Consider the following 25,101-nt stretch of genomic DNA (forward strand, 5'->3'; position numbering starts at 1 on the left):
TGGACGAGAAGGAGAGGGGAGAGGAGGAGGAGGAGGAGGAGGAGGAGAAGAAGAAGAAGGAGAAGAAGAAGAAGAAGAAGAGAGAGAGAGAGAGAGATACAATGAGTTGTTTTGCAATACCGTCGTGGCCAGGTCAGAATAAGGCGAGTAAGGGTCAGGAATTGGACGATTCGGCCGTGGTGTTGGATGCAAGGATGCCGCTTGCATGCAGCTCGTTCAAAGGGCAGGCCATGGCAGGCGCACCGAAGCTAAGCTACTGTAAGCTAAGCTGACCAGGGCATGCTCTCAGGTCAGTGGGTGCTGTGGGTGGGTGTTAAGACAGCCTTGGCCTGCCTGAGGACGAGGGACGAGGGAGGAGGGACGCTGGGTGAACCGACAGCCCAGCGCCAGCGCCCTCGGCCAGGCTAGGCCAGCCAGCATCATCACAGCGCCGCTACCTAGGTAGGTACCGACCAGCCCAGCCACGACAGCAAACATGGCCTCAGTCGTCGCAGCAATGGCGAGGAATTGCGAGGGAGACCCGACCTACATTGCCCACTCTATGTACCGGCCAACTCTCGTCTCGACAATGCTGCCTGAGCAGGAGCCAAAAGCCAGAGCCAGACGTCGGCGCCTTGCATTCCGCCTCATTTTTCTCCTCTCTGGCTCTCTCTCTCTCTTCGCTCCCGTCCGCTCCGCATCCATCTGTCGCCAGCCGGCCTGAACTCGGTCATCTGGAGTGCCAGGCCCGCCGGCTGAGTGCGTCACGTCCACTCCTGGTAGGAGGGAGGGAGGGAGCTACCTATCCTTTCGTGGCCTGTGCCGCGCAAACCATCTCGCTGCCGTTTTGGGCCAGCCTGCCCGCCACCTCCACTGCCACCCAGCCTGCCCTCCCTTATGATGCATGTACTTGGTTGTTGCTGCTTGCTTCTGTCGCTGCACCCTCCTCCACTTCGAGAAATAAGGCTGAGCCCTCTTGCTACACTACTCGTACACGACTCGCCATCCCTGCCGCTCTTTGGCCCCTCAACCTCGTCTCCTCTCCTCTCCGCGTCGTCGTCGTCGTTGTCGTCCAAACCGCCGTGCATGCCCTCCTCATTCCAGTCCTTGCAGCCCATCCATTCGCTGCGGAATGATTGCATCCTCTTCCATCCCACATCATCTGCCGTCTCGCCTGGGGTGCAATGTGCGCTGCAGCTCCACTAGCCGCCCCATCTGCACCAGCCATTTGCTCGCAAACACCGATTCGGTGAACCGCCCTGCGCTCTGCCGCGCCCGCAGTCGCATCGCCACCTTTTCAACTGTCGATAGCCCCAGTGCCGCTCTGAATCCCTGCGCAAATTGTGTCGCCGTCGTGGCATGGAACCCTGACACGCTCGTTAGCAAACAATCCTGTCCCGTCGTCGTGTCGTGGAACCACCCACCTGTAGCTCCATCGTCCATCTCAACCACTATGTCCAGCTTCGGCCCTCCGCTGTCGTTGACCACGCTGATGAGCCCCGCCGCCTGGTACTCGACCACTCCGATGCCAAAGTGCTCATTCCACATGCCGTTGACCCCGACGCTCGCCCGCCGCAGCCAGTCGAGAATCTGCGGCCATGTGGCGTCGCAAATGAACTCGACCGATTCCTTGATCTTGAGCTCGTGCGCCAGGAGCCGTAGCCTATACACCCGAGTAGCGTCCTCTGGATTGCGCACAGACCCAATCAGCACGAGCCTTGGCCTTTCCTCTTGCGAATCCTTGGCCCAGGATTGAGCCAGCTCGGCAAAGGCATGCAGAATCAGCTGGTGGTTCTTCTCTGGCCGGAACTGTGCAATGTACAGCAGGTAAGGCCCTCGCTCCTTTTCAGTCGCTTCCGACACTTCGATTTGCTCCTCGAGCTCTTCGACCGCAACCGGCGGGAAAACAACCTCGATCGGGTACTGTCCATGCTCCGTTGGCGCTCCCTGCCGCGAGAGCTGCCACGAGAGAATCACCGAGTCTACGCATCGCACCTTCTTGAGCCGAGGCCCCCAGAGCTGCTGTATGTGATTCTGCGTCCATGTCGAGTTTGTCATGACCACGTCAACAAAGGTCCCCACCCAGCTGTACAGCCTCGCAAAGAGCACCCAGTACCACCTTTTCAATGTGCCCTTGAGTCCCTGTCCAGCACCTGCATTGAGACCTTGCGTCTGGCCCTCGCCTGCCTCAGACACTGCCGAAAGCGACCCGAGCATGTCGGTCGAGATGGTCGGATAGTGAACATATGCTCCTGTGGGCACCAATGGAAAGTAAAACTTGGACAGTGCAAGCGCGAACGCGTATCCCATTGTGTCGACAAAAACGTCCGGAACGAGGAGGCTGAATGCATCGTGGGCGAGAATAAGTGAGCCAAGAGACTGGCCGAGCAGGGTAAAATGGGGCCACGTGCTGCTGAGCACATAGTGACGAGTCGTCAGGTAGAGGAAATGAATGGTTGGTGGATGAAGATGGATGTTGAAGCGGTCCTGCTACAAGTTAGACCAATGACCCCGCTTGCGAGGGGCAGCCGTGAATACCTCGACTTTTTGGATGATTGTGTTCTTGTCGACGTCGTGGTCTCCGGTGTAGACGACGCACACGGCGCGGGGGTAGCGTTTCTGGGTCGCGCGGATTGCTGCCCACAGCACTCTCTCGCCGCCGCCTCCGGCATTGCTGCGAGGCTCAGTTAGAGCTTGGTTGCATTCACTCAGCAGGTCCCGGCTGCTCACCAAAAAGGATGGAAGAAGCCAATGACACCTCTCCAGTTCTTGTCGGCAGTCTCGCCTGCCGACGATGCACCGGCAGACTCGCTGTCCAACTTGTCCCAGTCCTCGTCCTCGGTCTTGTGGTGCGTGGCAGCGCGCTTGGCCGCGAAGTCGTTCTCCTCGGCTTCTACTTTGGCCAGCAACAGCTCCCGCCTATTCTGTGTCTTGGCTCGCACATGGTGTCCGACGGCGATTCCAGATGCCCTCACGACAAAAGGTACTATGCGGGCCGCGATGTAGAGAACCGTGCATAACCTGGCGACAGTCACGCCAGCGGTCGAGCCGGACCGGATGAGCAGGATGGGGAGGATGGCGAGTAGGGCGGTGGCCGGAATCATTTTGTCGTGTCACCCTTTCATCCGGCGGGTGAGAGAGCTTTTCAGACCATTGAGAGACAGCGACGTCGGATGTTTGGAGTTGGAGAGTGTTAGGTGTTCTGAGCCAGTGCCGGGGTAAGGTAGGTGGTAATTGTGACTGGACTGGCATCATGTGGCTCAAGCTCTCCCGGCGACACCTCAGCTCCGCACCCATCACAAGCCAACGACCTTTGCCAAATCCTCCCCGGCTTGCGACGAGCTACATTGCCTTCGCACTTCAAATTGCTGCGACGTTGGGCTTGTAGTTCTGTGATGCGCTACAAAGACAATCTGTTTCACTGCGACGACGCAACTTGCATCAGTCGGGCTCCAGTAGTCGACCATGCCCACTAGACCAAAATATTCAGCTCATTCATTGCGCACAATTGTGGAAACAACGCATCCTAGAACGACAGACATGATTAAATCCCTGCGGACCGACGACCAAATTTAGATTTGTGAACGGAGACAGAGCTCTCGGCATGCCGAAACCCACAGGTCGGCCCGAGCCGTCGGGAGCCCGTCCTCTTGCCTCCCAGTTGCATTTCTTGTCCACAGTTACTTGCACCCAACTCCAACCACCATCATGGTCCTTCTTAGACCGCCGAGGCTCCATGGTCGCTCGCCGTTGACACTTTGCTCCCAGCTCCGCCCAGGTCTCCGTCGCGAACGCCGCCCTCATCCCTCCACAGCTGTTCCCGCGCGTAATTTTGGCGTCTATGATGCAGTCTGCGGGCCTGGATGGGCTCTGCTCGACGCGCTCCATGGCGCTGGTCTTTCATGGGCATTAGCGATACCCACTGCTGCCATCTTCGTCCGACTGGCCATCGTCTATCCACTCATGTACGCACCAGCGCGCAAAGCCACACTCAGAGCGACCGACGCGAGACCCCACGTACAAGCATTTGAGAGCATTACAAAGGCATTGTCTCGGAAGAAGATGATGCAAGAAGGCCCTGAGGCTTCGAAAAAATATGCGCAGACACAATTGCAGTCTTCCACCTCTGAGATCAAGAAGCGTTGGAAATTCGGCCTTGCAAGGCAAACGCAGCCGTTTCTCTCGTTGCCCATTTTTCTTGCGTTCGCCGAGACGATTCGGCGGATGATAGGAACAAACAAGGGAATCATGGGACTCGTTCTTCCCTCTTCTGGAGATGGCCAGGCGTCTTCCACCCCACAAGGTGTTGAAGCAGCGGCGACCGAGGACACGTCTTCCGCGTCCTTGAGTGTCTCCGACTCTGCCGACCTATCCTCATGGGTTGAGCCTAGCATGGCAACCGAAGGAATGCTCTGGTTCTCAGACCTTACCGTCGCGGATCCCACCCTAGTACTGCCAGTACTGGTGAGCAGCGCAACATTTTTCGCAGTCTGGCGTGGCTCGAGAGTGCTCCCGGGCGAGGAAGAAGGCAAGAACGCACGAGTCCTGCGTAGGATTCTTCTCTCCGGATCGATCATCATTTTCCCATTCATCTTAAAAGTCCCCGCTGGCATGTTGCTCTACTGGGTCACGAGTACCACTTGCGCCGGCCTGACTCATGTTTGGAACGACTACTATTACAAAAAGAAGACCTCGATCAAGCCAGTCAGGAAACTCATGCCTTTCAAAGCTGTCACAGAAAGGATCAGACGTTGAGAATAAGAATGAGAGAACTTATAGCTTCCGTAACTCAGCGACTCTGCCGGGGATGCAGAAAATCCATGGCAATATTTTGCTTCGCATAGCTTAAGGAACAACCCACACTAGGACATTGTTCGAAAAGTCATATCTTCAATCCTTGAATACGAATGGACACTTTGAAAAGAGTACCCCTGGCCAAAGAAGAAAGAGCTACGCATGAAGGCACGCAGCTGTCTCTGCATGGAGGATTGACCTAGGAACCTGGGGTTTGACAGTAGATCAACCTCTTATAATACACATATCAACAGTACATGAACCTTCGTCCGCCATTCAACTCCATCCATGTCCCCCTCTCCTGCCATTCTACATACGAGATTTGCACACGGGAACCCCACCTTCGGCAAGAAACGTTGTTTTGGAGAGAATGCAAATTCATGACGTCAATTTGGGGGCATCCGACCTCGCCTTCACGATGAAGCTGGTTTCCCTTTGTAAGACGACATCGGAACCAAAGTCGGCCCCGCAACGACTCTTGCATTGCCAGCTTCCCCGTTACTTCGCAACCCCGCAGACACCTCACTCGAACCGAGCTGGATAATAAGCCGCCGGATAAACTCCATCTATGTACCAGCAGTACATATCTGAAGGGATGGCGCCAGGTTCGATGGTGGCCACATTGGTCTACTGTGTGTGTGAAAGCTTTTTGGTGTCATCAGCAATTGATCGTCACAATGGCGAGACGTGAGCTCGTTCTGTTCGCACTGGCAAGCATCAGAGTTGCCGGCCATGCAACAGACATCAGCATTCCTCAAAATTTGTCCACCAAAGTACTCTTACCAGATGTGTATGGGTACTCGATGGAGCCGGTTTGGGTGGATGACTACCTCAAGTCGAACATCACATCAAAGTAAGACAACATCTGGTGGCGCAAATTTCAACTCGACCCCTAAATTTGCCAATCCACATCATTTTGTGTGCCAGACTAATGGTGTCCAGCTTAATGCAAGCAATTGTCAACATTACACAAAAGCCAGCGCCCTTCCGGATCGGTGGCAAGACGGCGGACCAAACATATCTCCATCCTGATCAGAATGTCACTTCAATAGCCTATCCGGACCCAACCAATGCCGAAACGTTCAACATTACGCCAGCCTGGTATGACACGTGGGCCAACTACTTTCCTCCCGGCACGGATCTCATTTACACCCTCAATTTGGCTTCCAACACGAGCGACTTTGCCACAGCCGTCGCTGAAGCCGAAGCCGTCCACGCCGCACTTGGCAGCAAGTTGATCCTCTTCGAATACGGCAATGAACCTGACCTCTTCCAATCCAAGTCGTGGCGTGGACCGGGCTGGGGCGTCGAGGAATATGTGGCGCAGTTCGCCAACATAACATCGCAAATCAGGTCGGCGGCCTGGTACCGCAACGCGAGCACGCCGCCCAAGATCCAAGCGTGCACCTTTGCTGATCTGCCAACGTTCATCGAACTACAAGTCGCCCAAGATGACTTTGACGTTGTCAATGTGACGGCGGCCGGGCTGATTGACCCGGACCTCATTGCCTCCTACGCAATGCACTCGTACCCGCAGTCAACGTGCACGCCGGAGCGCTGGCTGCGGATGCGGCTCGACCTGCTCTCAAATCACGCCGTGATATGGACCAACGTCTCAAAGTACGTGCCACAGATAGCGGCGGCCAACGCGGCGGGCTCGGCCTTCGTGATGGGCGAGACAAACTCCATCTCATGCAGTGGACGCAGCGGTATCAGCGACACGTTCGGCGCGGCGCTTTGGGGCGTTGACTACGTGCTGCTGGCCGCCTCGGTTGGCATCGAGAAGCTGGCGTTCCACTTGGGCGCGCAGAGCGAGTACAGCTTCTTCACGCCACTGCCTTACGAGTACAAGAACAAGAGTCTGGACGCCGGTATCCGCGCCCCCTTTTACGCGCATTACTTCATCTCGCACGTCATCAAAGGCGACAGCGACTGGAGCATAGCCGCGCTGCCGGCGGCCAACGAGTCCGACTTTAGCGGCTACGGAGTCTACGATGCCAGCAACGACGCGCTCAGGAAGCTCGTTTTCGTCGACCTGGGCATATGGAACGCGAGCACCGGCCTGTCCAACCCCTCGACGCTGAGTGCCACCGACTCGACGTACACCAGCAACGGGACGAGGCCCGTCAGCGACATGCGGGTGACGACGCCGTGGGACGAGGGCGCCGAGGTCAGCTTGCTGCGCTTGAACGGACCCGGCACCAATGCAAAGTCGGACGTCAACGTGTCGAGCGTCGTGTTTGACTCGGCGACTGGGACCAAGATTGGCGATGAGGAAGCTGAAAGCGTCTGCGTCGGGGCTGGAGGGGTCGTCGCATTTGAGTTGCAACAGGCTCAGGCGGTGTTGCTGGAGCTGGCCCATGTGTAAGCGATAAAGGGTCAAGAATGGTCGAATCAACAGCATCGTACTCGTCAAACCACGGACAGTTTAAAGCCTTTGTGCCCCAATGAAAAGCATGTTTGATGTAGCACCTCTTCTGGCCTCAAAGCAACAGGTCACGGCTGACATTCTCGGATGCTCTTCATTCTCGCTTCTTATTTTGCTCGATTGCTCTTGGGTACGAAAAGACGCGATCCTTTGCGTCCTCTCCCCTTGAAGCCACGAACCTCCCACTATTCAATCGCCGTCCCACTTCTCTCCAACATATCCCAAAAATCGACGTGGCACAGCTTTGTACCCCCCAGAATGGCCCCGCAAGCCACCACCAGCAACGGCCCCTCCTCATCCCTTCCCCACATCAGCAAGCCTCCCCAGAACCTGAGCCGTAATACCTCCTACTCGGATCCCCCACCTGCGGCACCAAGCTCTGATTCCTTACAGAACCGGGCGGCGCATACCCACCCTCGTTCGTCAGGGCCGCCGCAACGTCGGTCCAAAAACCGCAGTCGGCCCTCGAATCCGTCGGGTCAGCACCAACGACGTAGCCCCCGTCGACGACTCGCAAGACGCGCTCAAACTGCTTACCCCGCGTCTCGGGACCGTCGACCTGCGGCCACTCGACCGTGGGCGGCGTGGTGGTCGACGTGAGGCGATACGCGTTGGGATCGCCGGCGCGCGCCAGTGAGATCAAGTAGCTTTGGTACCCGACGTCCGCGGCCTGGACTTCGCGGGACGCATCAGGAGTCGCAAAGGTCGGCGCGACGTCGCTGCCGTGCAGGCCCTCGCCGCGGCCGTAGACCATGTTGTAGACGCGCGTCTTCGTGCCAGCGTTGGCAAACCGGTCCACGAGCAGCCGCGCGTTGCAGACGATGCGGCCCTGCTCGACGAGTCTCTCGACGCGCGCGCGGGGGTCCGCCAGGTCGGCGAGGCGCGCCGTCACCTTCTGCGCGACGCTCGCGACAGGGAAGAAGAAGTCGACGTAGTCGGCCCAGCGCTCGTCGGTGTCGACGCTCGAGTCGACGAAGACGACACCCTCGTGCCCCGTGTGGGAGACGACGAGGGCGTCGAGCCGTGGCCAAAAGTTTCTGGCTTCGTACTCCAGACGTGGCATCTGGCGCAGGAAAGCGCCGTCGGCGGCTGGTGCCCACGCCGTGCGGCCCTTGAAGGGCAGGGCTTTGCTGGGCGCGGCGTTGGCGGCGATGAGCGCCTCTGAAGATGCGTTGCGGAGACATTCCACGCCTTGTCCAACACAGCCAGCGGCGTCGGCGAACTGGCGAAAGCGCGTTTCCAGCGTGCCCTGGCGATCCCATGCAAAGTCGATGGCAGGGCTCTGCAGGACGGCGGTGCGGAAAAGGGGATCTTGCGTCCCGGCGTGCGCGGTCAAGAGGGCAAAGAGCGCGCCCGCGCCCGCCGATTCTCCCCAAGCAGAGATGCGTTTGGGGTCGCCGCCGACGAGGCTGATGTATCGGTGCGTCCACTTGAAGGCGGCGTGGATGTCGTGCAGGCCCGCGTTGGGCGTGGCCTCCTTTTCCATGGTGTCACCGGCGAGGAAACCAAAGGCGCCTACCCGGTAGTTGGCTGCTACGTAGATGACATTGTTGCCGCTGGACTTGACGATGCTGGACCCGTCGTTCCGCGTCTTGCTGCCGACATTATAGGAGCCCTGATGACGTGTTAGCGAATGCACAGCTTGATTTGGGAGGGCTCATGTGGCCTACTCCATAGACGTATTGGACAACGGGTAGACGATAGCTCTGCGGATCTCGAACGGCTTTCCCCGGCACTATCACGTCTAGATACAAGCAATCTTCTGATTGAGGACCCAAGGGTTTGGCATAATCAGATCTGTTTCCTGCGTTGAACTTTTAGAATCGATTCAGGTTTATCACTGAAAAGGGGCCCTCACCAGAGTTGGAAACGGCAGTCTGTCCCTGGATGCAGCTGGGCCCATACGATCCATCAATTAACGTATCATTCTGCTGCGGTGGTTGCGGAGAACGCCATCGGTTATTTCCGACAGGCTTGGCTGCAAAAGGTATGTTTGAAAAAGTGTAGTACTGGGCGACGAGGCCAGCTTTAGCCGAGTCGCAATCAGACTGAGTGGCAATCACTTACATCGGACTGCTCGTCATAGCTCCTTGCGCGGACTCTGGCATATGGAAGAGTGAGAGTCGGCAGGTCTTGAGAGTCTTGACATGTTGGAAGCCCAGCAACCCATGTTGCCTCAAGAAAGAACACGAAAAATGCCCGAAGACACGAAGACCACATGGCGACGGACAGTGAGGAAGATCAACTTAGGGTCAAGCGGTCGGTGGCATTGCTGAACGGAAAGATCTTCTCTTCAAACCCCTCTCATGCCGGTCTCTTTTAAATGAAGAAAGAGCCTTTGGTCGGTCGAGAAGCGACCGCCGAAGATCTGCAGGCAGCTAGACCACAATGCTGGACGGGTGAGAGGCCAAGGACTCATGGAGCAGCGATCATATCGAGGAAAAGCGGTGATGGACAAAGTCGTTCATAAAAGAAAGCGGAGCATGTAAACCAACATGATTTTTAAGCCAAAGTAGTGCCTGCACGCTTAGACTGGCCCCTCTCTTCATCGTATTGGCTGGAGAATGACAAAATGAGTCCACAATAGTCTTTCCGCATGATGGAATCGAATGAGGGGTAACGGCTGAGAGGTGTGCTTTTGCGCGAAGTAACAGGGCGGGATGGGCCGCTATGCTCTTATTGTCGTTCAAGGCTTGGTTGCATAAGCTTCTAGTTTAGATGCTGCTGCGATTTATACGGGCAACCAATTGCCATATTAGCGCAAACGTGATTGATTTGCGTCTTCATTCGAGGTTTTGTCCCCAAAGCCACTTTTACATCGGCCTCCTTACAACTTGAAGCCGCCGACACCGCGCGCGGCCTGCTGCCCTTCCGTCACCTTCTTACCCTCGACATCCGTCATCTCCCCCTTCTTGCCAATGACCTTGACGCCGCCCTTCTTCAAGTTGCTCACAACTTCTCTGCGGTCCTTTGCGCCCTTGGACTCGTTCTTCTTCGCGCCTTGAGCGCCGGCGCCCGCCTTCTTGGCGCGCTCCTTGTCGCGCCTACGCCGGCGAAGCTTCTCCTCGCGCGTCATCTCCTCTCTGGCGACGGGCATGCCGCCCTTGGTCACAACTTCGCCCTGAGCGCGCTCCTCGCCCGGTGCGTAGACCTCCTGCGGCGCGAGCGCGGTGCTGCCACCAATGTCGCCGCCCGCCGATGGTCGCGCGTCCTCCATGCTGATTGTCGGCGCATCAGTGCGGATCTCGAGGCTGGCCGTCGCCGGCTTGGGCTTGTGGTGCCATGACGACAGCGCGTCGAGCTTGGCCGACACGTCGCGCCAGAGGGCAGCGATGCTCGCGTGCTCCTTTTTGAGCTTCTCGTCTCGTGGATCCACGTAGTTCGGGTCGTTCGCCCGCAGTGCGTCGTCTTCGTATTCTTCTGCCAGACTCTTCTGCGGCTTCGTGTCGTCCAGCTCGAACCGCCCGCGCCGCGTGCTCGGCCCCGTCGCCAGGTCGTCGGGCCGCCGGCGAATCACTTCGTCAAATTCGCGAGCCAGGATGCGCCGTTTGATGAGGGCTTCAATGTCTTCGCTGACTTCGGCCGTGATGACGGGAACGGGCTTGCCCGTGCGCTCATAATCGAGCTCTTCCTCAAGTAGCGAGTTCATGGGCCGGTCCGCCGCCTTGGCTTCGCCAGATAGCGTCCACTGCCTCTTGGCGACATTTTGCGCTTCGAGGCGGCGAATTTCCTCCTGAAGCTTCGCCTGGCGGCGCTCGTGGGTAGATTTGCGCGACTTGGGATCGTCGGAGTCAACGGCACTGAGGTCGGAGGCGTCGCTGTCGGCGTCGGATTCGTCGAACAGATCGCGTTGGGCTGCGGCCATGTTGCGTTCGACATCCTCGTCCTTGGGTGCTTCGGGTTTCTTGTATCCTGCGGGAAAGTTGTGGGGATTGGGACGGCCCTTTTTATTCTTGTTGACCTTTTTTGCAGGAGGTGCGAAAAAGTCATCGTACAAGATGTTGTTGGCATTTCCCATGTCCATGCCGTCCATTTCACCGCCCTCGAGAACGTCGTCATCCATGTCGTCGTCGCTTTCGCCCTCTGGTGCGTTGAGATCCACATTGCCAAACGTGGGGCCATCCTCTTCATCCTCGCTGCTCTCGTCGCCCTCGTCGCCCTCGGGTCTGTCAACCTTTTTGGAGGCCTTTGCGACCAAAGACTCTGGATTCATGGGATCCTCGCCCCAATTTATTTCCTCCTCCTCTTCATCTTCAGCGTCGTCTGCGCCTCGTCGGTCCTGTTGTTCGAGAAGCTCAGACTGGCGATTGAAGTCGTCGATGGAGAAGAACCCGTCATTCAGGCCGTTCGGGTCGGGGACGTATTCTTCGGCGGGTTCGTCCTCTCCAGAATCACCGTCCTCGCCGTCAAAGTCGTCGCGCTCCACGTCAATCTCGTCCTCCTCTGAGCCCTCGTCTTCGGTGTGGTATGTTTGCTCAACGTCGCCTTCTTCATCAGATACGTCTTCTCCAGATACATCTTCTCCGTCGTACTCCCAATCCACGCCTTCTTCTCCCAATGCGCTCACATCTGATTGCTCCTCCTCTCCGTCTTCCGAAGAGCCGACCTCAAAGCCATCCGCGCCGAAGTGAACAGACTTGATGTCGTCTTTATCGGGGTATCCACTGCGATCCCCAGGCAGGACGTCGGGCAGGTCACGCTCAACTTCGGCCCTGGTGGCGTCAATGACCCTCTTAGACTGCTCCCAAACTTGTTGCACCCCAAAACCGTCCAGGTGCACCTTTTTCAGGTTCAAGACGGGGCCGTCCTCGTCGTCGGCCTCGCCCCTCTTCCGTTTCTTGCGGGCTTCCTGCTGACGTTTGGACTGGGTTTCGCTTACGCCCGAGGCCAAAGGATCGAGTAGATGCTTCGCGAGAGAGAGGGTGGCATGGTGGAGCGCAGGATTGGGCTGAAGAAAGTTGTGCGGAGAGGCGGAAAGCGCGGCGACCAAGGCGTGGGCGGCGGCCGTATTTGCGTCTGCAACGGGCGGATGCGCAGATTGGGCAGAGAGTGTGTGGGAGGAGCTGGAGCCCGTGGGCGAGAAAGATATGGTGGCCATCGTGTTGCGTTGAGCCACGCGCCGTCGAAGCAAGTGGATGTGCGGTACTGCTGAGATTCGGTTGGGCGTTGCGCGTCGAAAAATTTGGGGCGGGTGGTGCCAAGGCGGCGGGCGGAGAGCGGAATTCAGCGCGGAATGCCGCGCCCTAGCATTTGGCGCCGACGCATCTCATTGGCTGGACTTTGCGATAAGCCGCCTCATGCCGTTGGAGCAACAGAAAAAAAGAAGAAAAAAAAAGGTCGAGAAAATACATCATGTTCAACCTTGGCCCCGTCCAACGTTGCAAAGGTGACGTCCAAGGACAATGCTTGTTCCGTCATGGATGCTACAGACCGGCGACACATTTAGTGACTAGAGCCCTGTGAGCCCTATTGACCATTGGACAGCAGATTGCATTAGCGGCCAGACGGCGGCCGGTCAAGACTGCCATCGGCTCCATGGATCATTCGCAAAAAGGCAATGGCTCACGCGACACCATCTCTGATCGGCAGAAGAACGACGACGCTTCATGACGTTGGTCAAGCCGTGGTTGCTGCTGGGCTGTGCCGCCTCTGGCCTAGGCGGCGGTCTACAGGTGAGGGGCTTGTGCGCGGGAAGCAGACATTGTTCCCCGCCGTGTTCTTGGGCACTTGTGGTTATTTGACCAGGCATCCATACTATACCACAAACCGGCAATGTGATTTCTGGGACCGCGTATGACGGAATTGGGATGGACACTCACATGCGTGCAGGCTGCGCCTCCGACATTGGAGCCCCCCTGCCCCCTGTGAAAAAATGCTCAGGGTACGGAGCATTCTCCACCAGCCACCTGCCGTTGGTTGCAGCAGGAAGACGGTTTCGCATGGTCCACAGCCAATGTAACGAGCCGGGTCGACGCGCCATTGCCGGTCCCGACTTGAGTGGTTTGCCGGTAAAGAGGGGCCAAGCGACGCGGCGCAGCAAGCAAGCTCCAGTCGGTTTGGGAGACGTGCAGGACGGAAGACGACAAACGGCGGCGATGGTCGTGGAGGGCGGAGAGATCGAGGTCCTTTTAGTCCGAAGATGCGGCGCTTTCCATGGCCATGTCGGGGGCAAGACGTGGAGTAGTACATGAGGGAGCGGACAACCAAGCTTTGATAAGCCGGGATGTGAGCTCAGGGTCAAAGGAGCGTGCGCAGACGCGGCATTGGAAAATTCTTCGTCGACGGAGCCGGTGAGGAGAGGGCCGGAGAGAGAATTGGTTCAAGGGAGAGGAGGAAGAGATCCGTTGGGATTAGGAGCTTCCTACTGCGGAGCCGTCAGATGGATGCCGCATACATGTAGATACATGTGGATATTGACGGTGATGGCGCTTGACGAAAGCGGTAGGTGGACACGCGACCTTTTTTGCAGCAGACACGATATCGACCCTCGACTCCACTCCATGCAACCCCAGGCGACGGCCATGTTCGTGGTCGTCCAGTGCACTGCAGCAATGCACGATGATTGAAGGAAGGACAGCTTAGTCGTGGCGATACGGCCAGGGGATGACGGCGCGCATCCTGCTGGTATTGATCTCTCTGGTAACTCTGGGCCAGACCCTGCATGATCCTCCGGGGGCGTCGTTAGCTCGGGCCCGACGTCGCCCTGGGCTTGGGCTCGCCGGCCGGGGAGAATGCGCAACGGAAAAAGTCAAAAAGTCATCGCGTCAAGTCAGGTCGTCGGGCTCGGGCACGGCCTCCGCTCTTCTCCACGACGACCGGACGACTGGACACCGCGCTCCACTCCACTGAGCTCGACAATCCGTTCCTTGTCCACGCCAAGGCGCTGTCTAGCTCCACCATCGATACCCCCGTCTGTCCTCTGCCCTTCGTAGCTCGTGTTAATCCAGACTTTGTTATATCCGCCCCCTCCCCTCCTCTCCCGCGGTTGCTCGCACCGTGGCCGTTCCGCTGCATCTCCATCCCATCTCTTGACATCCTTATGCCCTACAGGTCCTGCCCGCCCCAACCCTTCGCTCCTCCCTCGCCATCCTCTCCCATACACACCTGACGCAACCACTCGACTCTTTCCAACCCACCTCTCCGTCCCCTCCCTCCGCCTCCCCCAAAGCTAGCTGAGGCATGAAGTACGGCGAGACGCTCCGCCAGCGATCAATCCCTCACTGGGGTCCTTGTACGCATTGTTCCATTCAATTCCTTGCGATTCGCCCATGACGTCGCCGCTAATCGTTCCAGACAACATCGACTACGACGACATCAAGCATCTCATCAAGGAGCACACCACCCCTGGCTCCGGCAAGGCCCTCGCCATCCCTGGCCAGAGCCACCACCATGACCGCGAGTTCGAGGAGCAGCTCTTCGCCGTGCTTGCCCAAGAGCATCGCCGAATCGATTTGTTCGTCAGAAGCAAGTCGGGTGAAATCGAGCGTCGCCTGAGTGAGTGCATCCACGCGGGCACCTGCCGCAATTACCTCGACGCTGACCATGCATACCGTACACAGATCACATCACCAAGCAGATTGACCAAAACGTGCTCAGAGAACAGGCGTCGGCTTCGGACGACCGCGTATCGGCGCGCCGGCGGCAAAAGTACGGACGAATCGAGAGCGACGTTCTAAAGTGAGTTTTTGATTGACATGGTTGGATTGCGTTGAGCCAGGGAGCTAATGCGCATGCAATGTAGGGCTGGCGAAGAGATTCGCTCGTTGGCCAGATTCGTCGGCGCGCAGCGGCTCGGGTTCGCCAAGCTGCTCAAGAAATACCGAAAGTGGACTGGCTCCGACTCGCTGGGCTCGCGTTTCAAACATCAAGTCCTCAGTCAGCCCGGCACCTTTTCTCAGACCGACCTGTCGCCTCTGCTCAACTACTGGACCGACTCGTTGCACGCCGTGCGTGACGCTTATCAGGCCGCCGAGAAGCGCGAATCGCCCAGAATCGCCGTCAGCGACATGGATCCTTCCGTAAAGCACCTCGCCGACATTCCCAAAAAGATCCACGCTGCTGCCGAGTCCGCCTCCGAAGTCGATCTCGACGCCTCGTTGGCGACGCTGCCCCTCGGCCAATCCGGCGCAAGGGCCTCGTATTGGGTGCACCCCGAACAGGTTGTTGAGATTCAGGTCTTGCTCCTGCAGACGCTGCGACTCTTCAACGGCAAAGCCCGGCCCTTGTCGCGCGCCTCGCCCTTTGAGACACCAAAACGCCGCAATTCCAACGAGCGGCTTGATAGTCTAGCCGACAATGAGCGAACCGACGACTTCGGCGTATTATTCCTCGACGACGCCGAGCGATATGCACGTCAACGCAGTGCTACGACCGTGGTGGAGACGGAAGAGACCCCTGGCAAGCCCGCTGCAAGGGTCCTCGGGAGGGCGCACTGGAACTCCAGTGGGGAAGCCTCCATTGTCATCACCAATGAGGATGACGCCAATGCGGGTGCGTCAACATGCGTTGCCAAGATGAAGCGCAAGCACCTCCCCGTCTTTCTGCATCTTGACCGGCCATTTCACTCCCGCACTCAATCCGGCCTCGAGACCATCTCAGAGACTGACGCTCAGCCCGACGCTGCGGGCTCGACCTCGAGCTCCAGCCCCGTGGATGACCTGCGTGCATGGCTGCAGTCACACCGCGAAGTCAGACCAGTAGCAGGATATTGTTCAAAACGGAGCCGCTTTGTTGGTCTGGAAAATGATTCTGAACATGGAACCTGGGCGACGCTCGACACCGACGTCTATATGAAGCCTGGGCTCCTACCCGACCTCGCCGACAGCGAATGGTCCCAGAAAGTCAAAAGCGACAGCCAGCCTTTCCCTTTTGCAGTCCTCACTGTCCGGACTGAAGGCGCTCAAGCCAACAACATCGTCAAGGCTCTTGACCATAGCCACCTCGTGAGTCGCGTGACCAGGAACAAAGCCCTTTTTCTTTTTGCTGACAATCAATAGACTGAGCGCGTCAGGGGCTTTTCCATGGAAGCCCATACCATCTGGACGTGTTGCAAACCTTCTCTCATGCAGCCACCGTACTGGGTAAGTCCACTGGACTCGATTGTTGATTTGCATGCTCATCATCATTAGCTGCCCATGCTCGACCGCGATATTCGCAAATTGCCCGAAAAGGTTCCGCGTCAACACTCTCGCCGCGGTAGCGCTGTTCCCATTGACTCGAGCACGTCGCGTCAAACATCAATCTCCAATTCCTCAGTCACTGACGGACAGACGAGTCGGTTCATAACCTTGAACAGCGAATCCTCCGCCACATCGTACAGTGACACCGACTCGCCTCAGAAAAAGCACAAAAAGGCCAACCCGGATGCCATGCGCCAATTTGCTGCCATTCAGTCGGCGGGTGGATCGGCCAATGTCAACTCCCAGGGCTACTGGAACGAGTACGATGACCCAGAAGATGGCGACGACGCGAACGCATACGTCATTTACGTTGACCCTTTTGCTTCGCCAAAAATACCTGGGCAGGAGACGCTGAGCAAACTCTTTGCCCGCATCAAGAACAGCTTCCGCGGCCGCCGACCTTCTACCCAGGACTCCCTTCTCTCTGCAAACGCCAATAGCGTGGACGACTCCGACGAAGCCGACCTTTCCCCCATCTCGACCCGCGACTACGGTACCCTCCCCACTCCCGCCACTTCCTCCAAGCCTCGTCAGCCTGAACTCAAAACCACGGCAAACTCGTCTTGGAACAAGTCTGCTGCCAAACTGCTCGACATTTTCCGTCCGTCCTCCAGGGATGCCTCTGCCAACGGGTCATTCCACTGGAACTACCGCCCAAGCTCATCTGATTCTGCGCGACAGCCGCTCATTGGATCACAGCCCTCGGACTTGCACGAATTGCTCGCCGACCTTGAATTACGTCGCCAGGAGCGCGAAACCACCAAACTTCGCCTTTGCGCCTTGGCGCTTACGGCGGCCGTTGTCGTTTTGGCAATCACATGGACGCTTGCAGCCACGAGCCGACGCAAGCTGCGGCGAGAAGTGGATGGGGTTGTGGTTGTAGGAACGGTGGCCAGCTTGGTCTTTACCGGAGTGGGTGTCCTCTGCGCACTATCTAAGAAGCAAAACCCCGGCATCATCTGGAGTGTACTCTTGTCGTTGGTCGTTGCAGCCGTGTGCCTCGCAGACGGTGGCCTGCTGGTCTGGCTGTTGAATTAAGTTCCCACGCAAGGAGACGGAATTAATCTCCACAAGCAGTCCGCCCTCAACGCCTTGTTGAGCGACTTGTCGCACAGCGAAGTCAGACGGAAGTTTGCACTACGGCTGGAAAACCCTCATTGCATTCATCAAATCAACTATAGCACTGTACATGTCAGCACAGCACGGCCTCCACCTTGCGTACACATTATACCACAAGCCACACCACCAGCAGTACATGGCTGCGGTGACATGGCACAAGCCCACGACGCCAAAAGCGCTTCTTTCCTGTTTTGCCGCGGTACAGCAGAGCACAGCGTCCTGGCCTTCGTCGACCGATCGCCAACTCGTACATTCAGCTTTTTCTTTTCCGTCTTTTCCCCGTTTCCCTTGCTTGCTCAGACCGTCCGTTTTCAGGCGTTTTATACCACTCGTCGCGTATTACTTTTTGCTTTATCATTGCGTCATCCCACCCTGCTCTCTATCCGTGGGATCTTTTGTCTACAGGCCACGATTGGAAGTGCGAGCTCCAGAAGACGTGGAGCGCTGCAACATTGGTTGCGGAAGTTGTGATTGGATCGGATTGCATTGGGTTGGAGACTGGTATGGGTGCGGGACCAAATGAAAGGAATGGAACGTTCGCGGAGGAGATGCTCTGCTATCGCAATGTTGGTTACGAAGGAGGAATGAAGGGTTTAGTTTGAAGCGGATCGAGGGCGTGTTAGCAGTAGTAGCAGCAGCGATAGTAATAAAACCAGCATCTCAACACAATGCTTCCTGAGGCCTCAGTTCGGTGCGTCTCTCACTGAGAAAATGATGCCTTGGGGTTAGCTACCCTGCCCCTGCCCCTGTCAACGCGGAACTCCCCTCCCGTCCCTTGCCCGCTTTTTACCAGCCGTGCCGATGGGAACTCAACCGTACGGCTCGGGACCCGGCGCGCGTACTTGTCTTCTTCTTCAACGGCTGGCGATTGACTTGCGGAACGGCAGCAGCAACGATGTGAACGACGGCCAGTGTTGTCGCGATTGACACCTAGGGCAGTAATTCGCGACTCCAATCCTCTGGATTGAGCCCATGATGAATGGTTCAATTCAACCATTGTTTGGGTCGATCTCGACAACCATTTCTACGCCTCTGCTGAGAACCGACACACGGGAAACCGCAACTCGTTTCGTCTCTCTGAAACATGCTCGCTCGTGCGCTCCTCCTCCAAGGACTTCTCTCCATCAAGCCCCCCACCTAGGGCAGGCAGAGGTCGACGGACCTGACACCGGGCGACGGACGGCATGTACCGACCGGCCGGCTGCCCGACGCGCTGGAGACTCTGTTCGGTACAGTATTGCCTCGAAACTAAGTACATACCTCTCCGTTGAGCGGGCAGACGGTGGTCTCGGAGCGGCGGTGTGCGCGGAAAGTTTTACAAAGTAGAATTTGGACGCGCATGTCCTGGTTGCGTCGTTCAGCGTGAATTGGCCGACTGACCCCTTCTCACCCCCTGATAATCGCGCCAACTTTAATTGACGGCGCGCCAAAGGCGCATTCGGAGTGACTTTGTAAGTGAAGCTCCCGTCGTCGCCGCCGCCCCGCCCGTCTGCGATGACTGCTTTCGCTGCACTTACACGAAGGCGCGGGTACGAGCTTGAAGCATATGTAGATGACCGTGAGACGGAGCCGTCATGGCTGTGTCGACCAGTGACCAAATTTGCGACGAGTTCGCACAAGTCACGACACGAGTGCGATTGCCCACGGTACCAGAGTCAAGCGCAGGGCTTCCACTCAGCCTTGCCGCGTTCATCTCCACGCGCACGAGGGGTTCGCTGCGGCGCCCAGGAAAAAGCATGCGGCCATCCGCTGTGTTGCGTTCAGCCTTTACGCCCCACGCACACAGTCACCAAGTGAGTGCGCACCCGACGCAGTCATCGCCAGTATACCGTGCTGTACGTCTTCAGCGGTGCCGATGCTGACGCACTGCACGCACCCGGATTGCGAGTTCGGGGAGGAGGAAATGTGGTGTACATCATGTACGTATGTGCTGTGCTCCACACTCGCGGGCAGGTGGACGGACACCCTCTTGAGGACGTGGGTGTGCAGCATCTACGGCATCTCTGCATGAAGAACTTTTCGTCATCGGAATTTCTGCCTCCCTGCCTGCGTGCAGATGCGATGTGTCGTCGAAAAGCAGGCGTACGTCGCAGCGCCATTGGCGCGACGCAAAGCCAATCAAGCCAAACAAAGCAGAAAGCCAAGTCGGCGGCGATTGACGAGGGTCAGAGTACCGGGTACGAAGTCCAAGGTTATCGGCGTCTGCAGCGTGACCAACGGGCGGTGGATGGACGTCGTCGTCGTCGTGTGGCTACCGGTGAGGTGAGTGGAGCTAGAGCCTTTTGGGTTATTGGATGCGGGGTTGGGATGGATGGGATGGGATGGATGGCATTTGATATGGCTGCTCAGGCATGCCGCCAAGGGTCGACGAGCAGTTCTTTTGGCCTTGCGAGACGAAAGTCTGTTGGTAAGGCGGCTAAGCGGCTGCTCATGTGATAGATTATGATATCGCTAAGTCTCTCTTGAAGCGGTGAAATCAGGCGAGGATGGCGGCGGTTGGTAGAGGAGGGCGTGTGTACAGACAAGGCGGTGGGTGACCACAAATAGAGAGTAGTTGCAGTAAAAGTGGTGGTAGCATACAAAGACGAGTTGGAGTTTCAAACGCTCCTCACCATGTCCCTCGTCAATGTTAGAAAGCTCCCAAGTATTCTGACAAAGTAGTCTTGAATATTCCCGATGCATTGCCTGTTAAACTGCCCCAATGCTCCCAAGCTGCGCTCTCATTGCATTTTGTCAAGCGTGGCCACGACTTCCGTTTGGTCGGGACCTCGGACGGCGGGGCGCCGGCGGGCGGCAACGACATATTGGGCGGAGCGGGCTTATGTCATCCTTGGCGCGCGGAGCCGTTGGCCCGCCGGTCGCTTGAGAGTCGTCCCGACGTACCAACCTCGTCCTTTCACAACCACAACACCTTCGCTACATCGCACCCCATCATCGCTCCATCGCCTTTCATCTCATCGCCGGTCACATCATCACTCGTCGCTTCATCTGTCTTTGAAAACAACTCCGCCCGGACGCGTCTTCCGCCTCGCGCCTCGCGCCTTGCCGCCGTCGGCTCCATTTCGACTCTTCGCTCACAAAGGTTATTGGAGGACACAAGTTGGCATTGTTGGAACACCCATCAGCTCCGGTTTACAGGCGCCAACCACTTTCGAGTGGTCTTGTGCCGTGCTTGCCCGCCAGGCATTCTCTTCAAGACGCCCGATGCTCACAAGCAGACCAGCTTGCCAGCGTCTACTCACCAAACGTACCTAACCCGTACCTTTGGTGAAAGATCTGGGGTCTGTGTGTGTTCAACCTCGCGGTTGGACCCGACTGTGTCTCCGGCGTCTTTGAAGAGGTGTCTCGCTGGTGCGGGCGTAAACCGCGTTCTGGTTCGGGGTTGGGGCAAGGTTCTGAACTGGGATCAAGCGGTGGATTTCTGTTATTCCGAGGATTCTTGGACAAGTCTTGTTTCCCGCTTTCAAAGTTCTAGAGATTGCTAATGGTGAAGCGTAGATGTAGCTTCACCAAATTTTATAACGATGGCAACCGTTGATGATTGTTACCTGAAGACCTCTACCGCGGCTGTTGATCCTCGACCAGAGTTGAATACTTCGCCCCGATTTCACCTGGAGACCTCAAACGCACCAGTCATCGCTGAATGGTGCTTCCACGAAGGATCACCAACCTACCTTGGATGCAAGGTCGGCAATGCGGGAACCAAAGTCATTGCAGATATTCGTCTGAACTCGTCTCGATCAACAGCTTTATTCGATATTCGTGTGCCTGTCGAAATGAAAGCCTTTGCGCGCACCACCTACGTCCATATCTTGCTCGACCCAGCCAATATCAAAGGAGTAGCTCGCGCTGAGAGCATACCGGATTCGATACAAGGTCTCTTCGTGGGCAGCAAGCAGAGCAAAACCGCCGGTCAAGTTATCGGTCTCGAGTTTGATATGACGAAGCCTGGCTCTTTGCTTGGCCCTGCGACTGCAAGAATCCCCAAAACCAAGAAGGCACGAGAAGGATTCGACGCACTCAAGTCGCTCGCCCAAGTCGCCAAATTCACCCTTTACGTCCCTAGCCAGTACATATCCAACAGTCAAGCCCAACAACTCAGCTCCACCTTCACCGAAGGGCCCCACTTTCGTGCGGACTGGCCTGATTTCAAACGCATGTACGGCGGCAAAGGCGCCATTCTACTCGACTGGGACACTCTCGAGACTACGACAGCAACTGTGCCCGACGACAACACCAGCCCACCGTCTTACGACGAGATTGGCCCTGCTCCTCCTGTGCCGCGGGGTGGCAAATCATCTCTTAAAAAGCCACGTGGTAAGCCTCTTCTCTCGATATTGATTGGAGCAATCATCTCATGCAACTATGAGCAGATTCATCGCCAGAAGCGCATCAAATTAAAAAGAAAGTCAAATTCGCGCACGTGAATACCTCTGGAGACACCGAAGATGACGAGGAGGAGTGGAAAAGGAGTCTGCAAGAAGAACTGCGGTCCTTGAGGAGCGAGGTCAGGTGTCTGCGGAAAGAGATAAGGCCGTCCTCTGCAGACCAACAAGCTGCACCCAATCCTCCCTCGGCTGTGCCGAATGTGGAAACACAACAGACCGAGGAACCCACGTCTTTTCCTGCTGAAGCTTCGCAACAACCGCCAAACCCATTGGAAACCCGCATAGACACGCTCGAGAACCGCATCAACACGCTGGGCGACCAGCTCTCTCGCCTCATCTCCGACACCGCAAGCGCACAATCTTCAAACGCGAAACAGATAGACGACCTCAAGCGACACTTTGATGAACGAATAGCGGCGATCGAATACATGATGGACGTCGAAGTTCACGACGCCCGGCGCGACGCTGAACTCGGTTTGGAAGAGGCGGAGGGGCGGTGGGAGGAGTGGCGGGTCGAAGCGAAGGCGGAACTGGAGAGCTTTGTGCAGGAAGAGATGGCCGAGGTGGAGGAGTCGATTAAGCGGAACCTGCGAGAGGCGGGGAGGGTCGGCATGGGAGCGACTGTCTACTTTGACCTTGAATAGCATGCAATGGTTGGATGCTCCCTCTCTTCGAATTGTCCGCTCGAGGTGCGTGACTGCTATCTGTTTTAAAGCGGAACACTCAATTCCAGCTCTCACTGAGCTGTCTCGTCAATATCCTGATGCGGGCCGTCTGCTTAGACTTCATTTTGGATGTATGCTCTTGAGACAGTATGTCAACGCCTGACGGCAACTAGGCTGCTCCCTGAGCTGGAAGTCTCGATGATACCTGGCGTTCTTCATGACGCACGAAATCTCCTGGCTAACTGTCTACTAACTTCCTGCCTACCTCCCTACCTCCCCACCAACCGACATATGGCACCGCAATCAAACAACATATCGAGCAGTGTTCGACGGCGTCCCACGAAAAAGACAACAATTCTCCTAGCTATCAAAAAGGCAACATCGTACGCGTACAGCAAAACCTGTGGAGGAAATGCGGCAAGGCCTAGCAGGAGAAAGACGAGAGCCAAATGGGAGAAAGATCCAACAAATTCCAAAGCCTTCCAAGATGCCGCAATGAGGGATGCGCAGCCGCTACTGCAAGGACGCGCAGAGCAGAAATCCGCGTCAACGTCTCGAGATTCCTCTTCCCCTGACCGTACGAGAGGTGCAAATGCCCACGCGGCGGCCGCAACAGCTTCAAGCACTAACGAGAGCGACATCAGAGAAACGCAGCGACGGCCAGGGCGCCCGCGGCAACCAGCGCGCCCGATTGCAGCGTGCCGGCAACAGCAGCTCCTGTGTACACGGCGCCGGCTGGCGTAGGCGTCGACACGGACGGGGTAGAGATGGGCGTAGAAACGACGATGCTGCTGCTGCTAGCACCAGGCGTAGAGATGACAACACCGCCAGCACCAGGTGTAGAAACGACGATGCCGCCAGCGCCAGCGCCAGCACCAGGCGTCGAAACAGCAGCCAACGCACTCGAACTAGCAGCACTGATACTGGCAATGCTGCTGCCGGCGCCAGGCGTAGAAACGAAACCACCGCCAGCAACAGGCGTCGAGACAACCGCCAGCGCACTCGAGCTGGCAGCACTGACACTGGCGCTGGCAATGCTGCTACTGCTGCTACCAGCACACGAGCCCAGTAGTGCAATGCTGTCCGAATCGCCCGACGTATCGGTCCAGTTATACGCGACAGCCGGATTGTAATTGGTAATCTCGACCTTCTCGACGGCCATGGTCCACGGCATGCCAGCGGCAGCACTGTACGTCGTATTCCCGCCGGCCCACTCGCGCGTCCAGTAGCCGTTGGAGCTGTCGCCGCCGGCCCAGACGCCCAGCTTGACGGCCATGGGCGTCTGCGGGTAGTTGGCGCCGCCCAGCGCGGCCGAGCGCGCCAGCGTGCGCACCGCCGTGCCGTCGATGCTCCACGTCAGCGCCGTCGGCGTCCAGTCGATCGTGTAGACGTGCGACGTGTCTTGCGGCGTGCTGACCGTGTGGTATTCTTCGCGGTCGTAGGTCGTTGTGTTGCCTTTGCCGAAGTAGTTGCTTTCGACTTCGGTGTTTACGCTGCCGAAGAACTCCTGGTGGCGGTTGTCAGTTTGTGTTTTGAGACTTTGTTAAGAAGGCGACGGGTGGGAGCCTGTAGTATGTTTTGCTCGGTGGAAAATGGCAAGTGACTGGCGACTGCTTCCAGAACAGACACCACGGGAGACTCCTGTTTCTGCTCAAGGACAAGAGAGAAAATACAAACTCACCCAGTCAACCTCATCATAATCCGCACTCTCCAACACGATACTACTAATGATCCCCTGTCCCGGCGCCGACTTCATCGTGACCTCGACCTTGCCGTACCAGATGTAAAAGTCGGTCGTCATGGTGGGCGCATCCCCTTGCTTCGCAATGGTGAATTCGGCCCCGGCCGACGTGTAGTCGACCGAGCCGTACGTCATGCGCCAGGAGGTGTTTTGACCGGACGTGAAGTCCGTCGAGAATGACGTCTTGCAGAGCCCCGGGTTCGGCGTGCAGGGGAATTGCGAACTGTTGGTCGGATTGCAGCTCGTTGCGGCGAAGGCGGCGCGGGGCAGTAGAAGTGCGGTCGCAGCCGCTGCTGCGGTGGTGGAAACGCGTGATGGGTGCATGCTGTTTGTTTGCCTGTCTGTGTTTTGATTGGGATCAGACAGGCCGATGGGCGTGGAAGAAAATGGAGTTGTCAGAGGTGGTCGTCCAGAGATGTAGGAGTGGAAGACGGCAAGGTATGCTCAGTGGAAGCAGAGGGGAAAAGAGAAGACCAAGAAAAAGAGACGAGTGGAGATGATCTGATCTTGAATCAAATCAGCCAAGGAAGCCGAGCGTGGCAGGAAGAAAGAAGAATCAGGATATCAAGCGTTTATCCTCAGAGCGAGCGTCGTACAGACCAACTTCCATGGGTCTGGCCCAATCCAGCCCGGTCAATAAGAGCTTCACCGTTGCTTAACATGGCAGAGAGAGACAGACCGAGAGACATTGTACCGAGACATGCTGCCACGCAGGCGCAGCAAGTGCACGTAGGTACCTACGTATCCTGTACGTTAGCAGCCCGCAGCGCTGACGACGACTGAGGGTCATTCTGATCCATTTTGGTCC

At 57.2% G+C, this 25,101-nt stretch overlaps 9 protein-coding genes across 9 annotated transcripts; 5 read left to right on the forward strand and 4 right to left on the reverse strand.

The window, feature by feature from the left end:
• Positions 1-1,137: 1,137 nt before the first annotated feature.
• Positions 1,138-3,083, reverse strand: J3D65DRAFT_664840 (uncharacterized protein; the record flags this gene model as incomplete). The annotated part of the gene is made up of 4 exons (XM_066802781.1): positions 1,138-1,346; positions 1,404-2,466; positions 2,518-2,653; positions 2,710-3,083. 4 exons carry the CDS (start codon positions 3,081-3,083, stop codon positions 1,138-1,140), a joined length of 1,782 nt encoding a protein of 593 aa, XP_066658759.1.
• A 182-nt stretch (positions 3,084-3,265) lies between these two features.
• Positions 3,266-4,882, forward strand: J3D65DRAFT_217233 (60Kd inner membrane protein-domain-containing protein). The gene has a single exon (XM_066794546.1). The coding sequence runs from the start codon at positions 3,688-3,690 to the stop codon at positions 4,732-4,734; it is 1,047 nt and encodes a 348-aa protein (XP_066658760.1). The 5' UTR covers positions 3,266-3,687; the 3' UTR covers positions 4,735-4,882.
• Positions 4,883-5,354: 472 nt separating this feature from the next.
• On the forward strand, positions 5,355-7,326 carry J3D65DRAFT_216880 (uncharacterized protein). Its single transcript, XM_066794542.1, has 2 exons — positions 5,355-5,626; positions 5,716-7,326. Exons 1-2 carry the CDS (start codon positions 5,451-5,453, stop codon positions 7,139-7,141), a joined length of 1,602 nt encoding a protein of 533 aa, XP_066658761.1. The 5' UTR covers positions 5,355-5,450; the 3' UTR covers positions 7,142-7,326.
• Positions 7,327-7,367: 41 nt separating this feature from the next.
• On the reverse strand, positions 7,368-9,724 carry J3D65DRAFT_217210 (Carboxylesterase). Its single transcript, XM_066794545.1, has 4 exons — positions 9,269-9,724; positions 9,060-9,210; positions 8,872-9,005; positions 7,368-8,816 (listed from the first exon to the last, which is right to left on the reverse strand). The coding sequence occupies exons 1-4, from the start codon at positions 9,419-9,421 to the stop codon at positions 7,512-7,514; spliced, it is 1,743 nt and encodes a 580-aa protein (XP_066658762.1). The 5' UTR covers positions 9,422-9,724; the 3' UTR covers positions 7,368-7,511.
• Positions 9,725-10,028: 304 nt separating this feature from the next.
• Positions 10,029-12,299, reverse strand: J3D65DRAFT_664844 (U3 small nucleolar ribonucleoprotein complex, subunit Mpp10; the record flags this gene model as incomplete). The annotated part of the gene is made up of 1 exon (XM_066802782.1): positions 10,029-12,299. One exon carries the CDS (start codon positions 12,297-12,299, stop codon positions 10,029-10,031), a length of 2,271 nt encoding a protein of 756 aa, XP_066658763.1.
• Positions 12,300-14,353: 2,054 nt separating this feature from the next.
• Positions 14,354-17,534, forward strand: J3D65DRAFT_217335 (uncharacterized protein). The gene is made up of 5 exons (XM_066794547.1): positions 14,354-14,695; positions 14,761-14,878; positions 14,943-16,143; positions 16,198-16,281; positions 16,330-17,534. Exons 1-5 carry the CDS (start codon positions 14,470-14,472, stop codon positions 17,416-17,418), a joined length of 2,718 nt encoding a protein of 905 aa, XP_066658764.1. The 5' UTR covers positions 14,354-14,469; the 3' UTR covers positions 17,419-17,534.
• A 1,586-nt stretch (positions 17,535-19,120) lies between these two features.
• Positions 19,121-20,015, forward strand: J3D65DRAFT_217373 (uncharacterized protein). The gene has a single exon (XM_066794548.1). It carries the CDS (start codon positions 19,417-19,419, stop codon positions 19,933-19,935), a length of 519 nt encoding a protein of 172 aa, XP_066658765.1. The 5' UTR covers positions 19,121-19,416; the 3' UTR covers positions 19,936-20,015.
• Positions 20,016-21,023: 1,008 nt separating this feature from the next.
• J3D65DRAFT_664846 (uncharacterized protein) lies at positions 21,024-22,531 on the forward strand (the record flags this gene model as incomplete). Its single annotated transcript, XM_066802783.1, has 2 exons — positions 21,024-21,816; positions 21,873-22,531. The coding sequence occupies 2 exons, from the start codon at positions 21,024-21,026 to the stop codon at positions 22,529-22,531; spliced, it is 1,452 nt and encodes a 483-aa protein (XP_066658766.1).
• Positions 22,532-22,861: 330 nt separating this feature from the next.
• On the reverse strand, positions 22,862-24,882 carry J3D65DRAFT_217449 (concanavalin A-like lectin/glucanase domain-containing protein). The gene is made up of 2 exons (XM_066794549.1): positions 24,234-24,882; positions 22,862-24,059 (listed from the first exon to the last, which is right to left on the reverse strand). Exons 1-2 carry the CDS (start codon positions 24,615-24,617, stop codon positions 23,193-23,195), a joined length of 1,251 nt encoding a protein of 416 aa, XP_066658767.1. The 5' UTR covers positions 24,618-24,882; the 3' UTR covers positions 22,862-23,192.
• Between the last annotated feature and the right edge of the window lie 219 nt (positions 24,883-25,101).

Source organism: Phyllosticta citribraziliensis (assembly GCF_038025025.1).
Source record: "Phyllosticta citribraziliensis strain CPC 17464 chromosome Unknown J3D65scaffold_2, whole genome shotgun sequence".
Classification (NCBI taxonomy): domain Eukaryota; kingdom Fungi; phylum Ascomycota; class Dothideomycetes; order Botryosphaeriales; family Phyllostictaceae; genus Phyllosticta; species Phyllosticta citribraziliensis.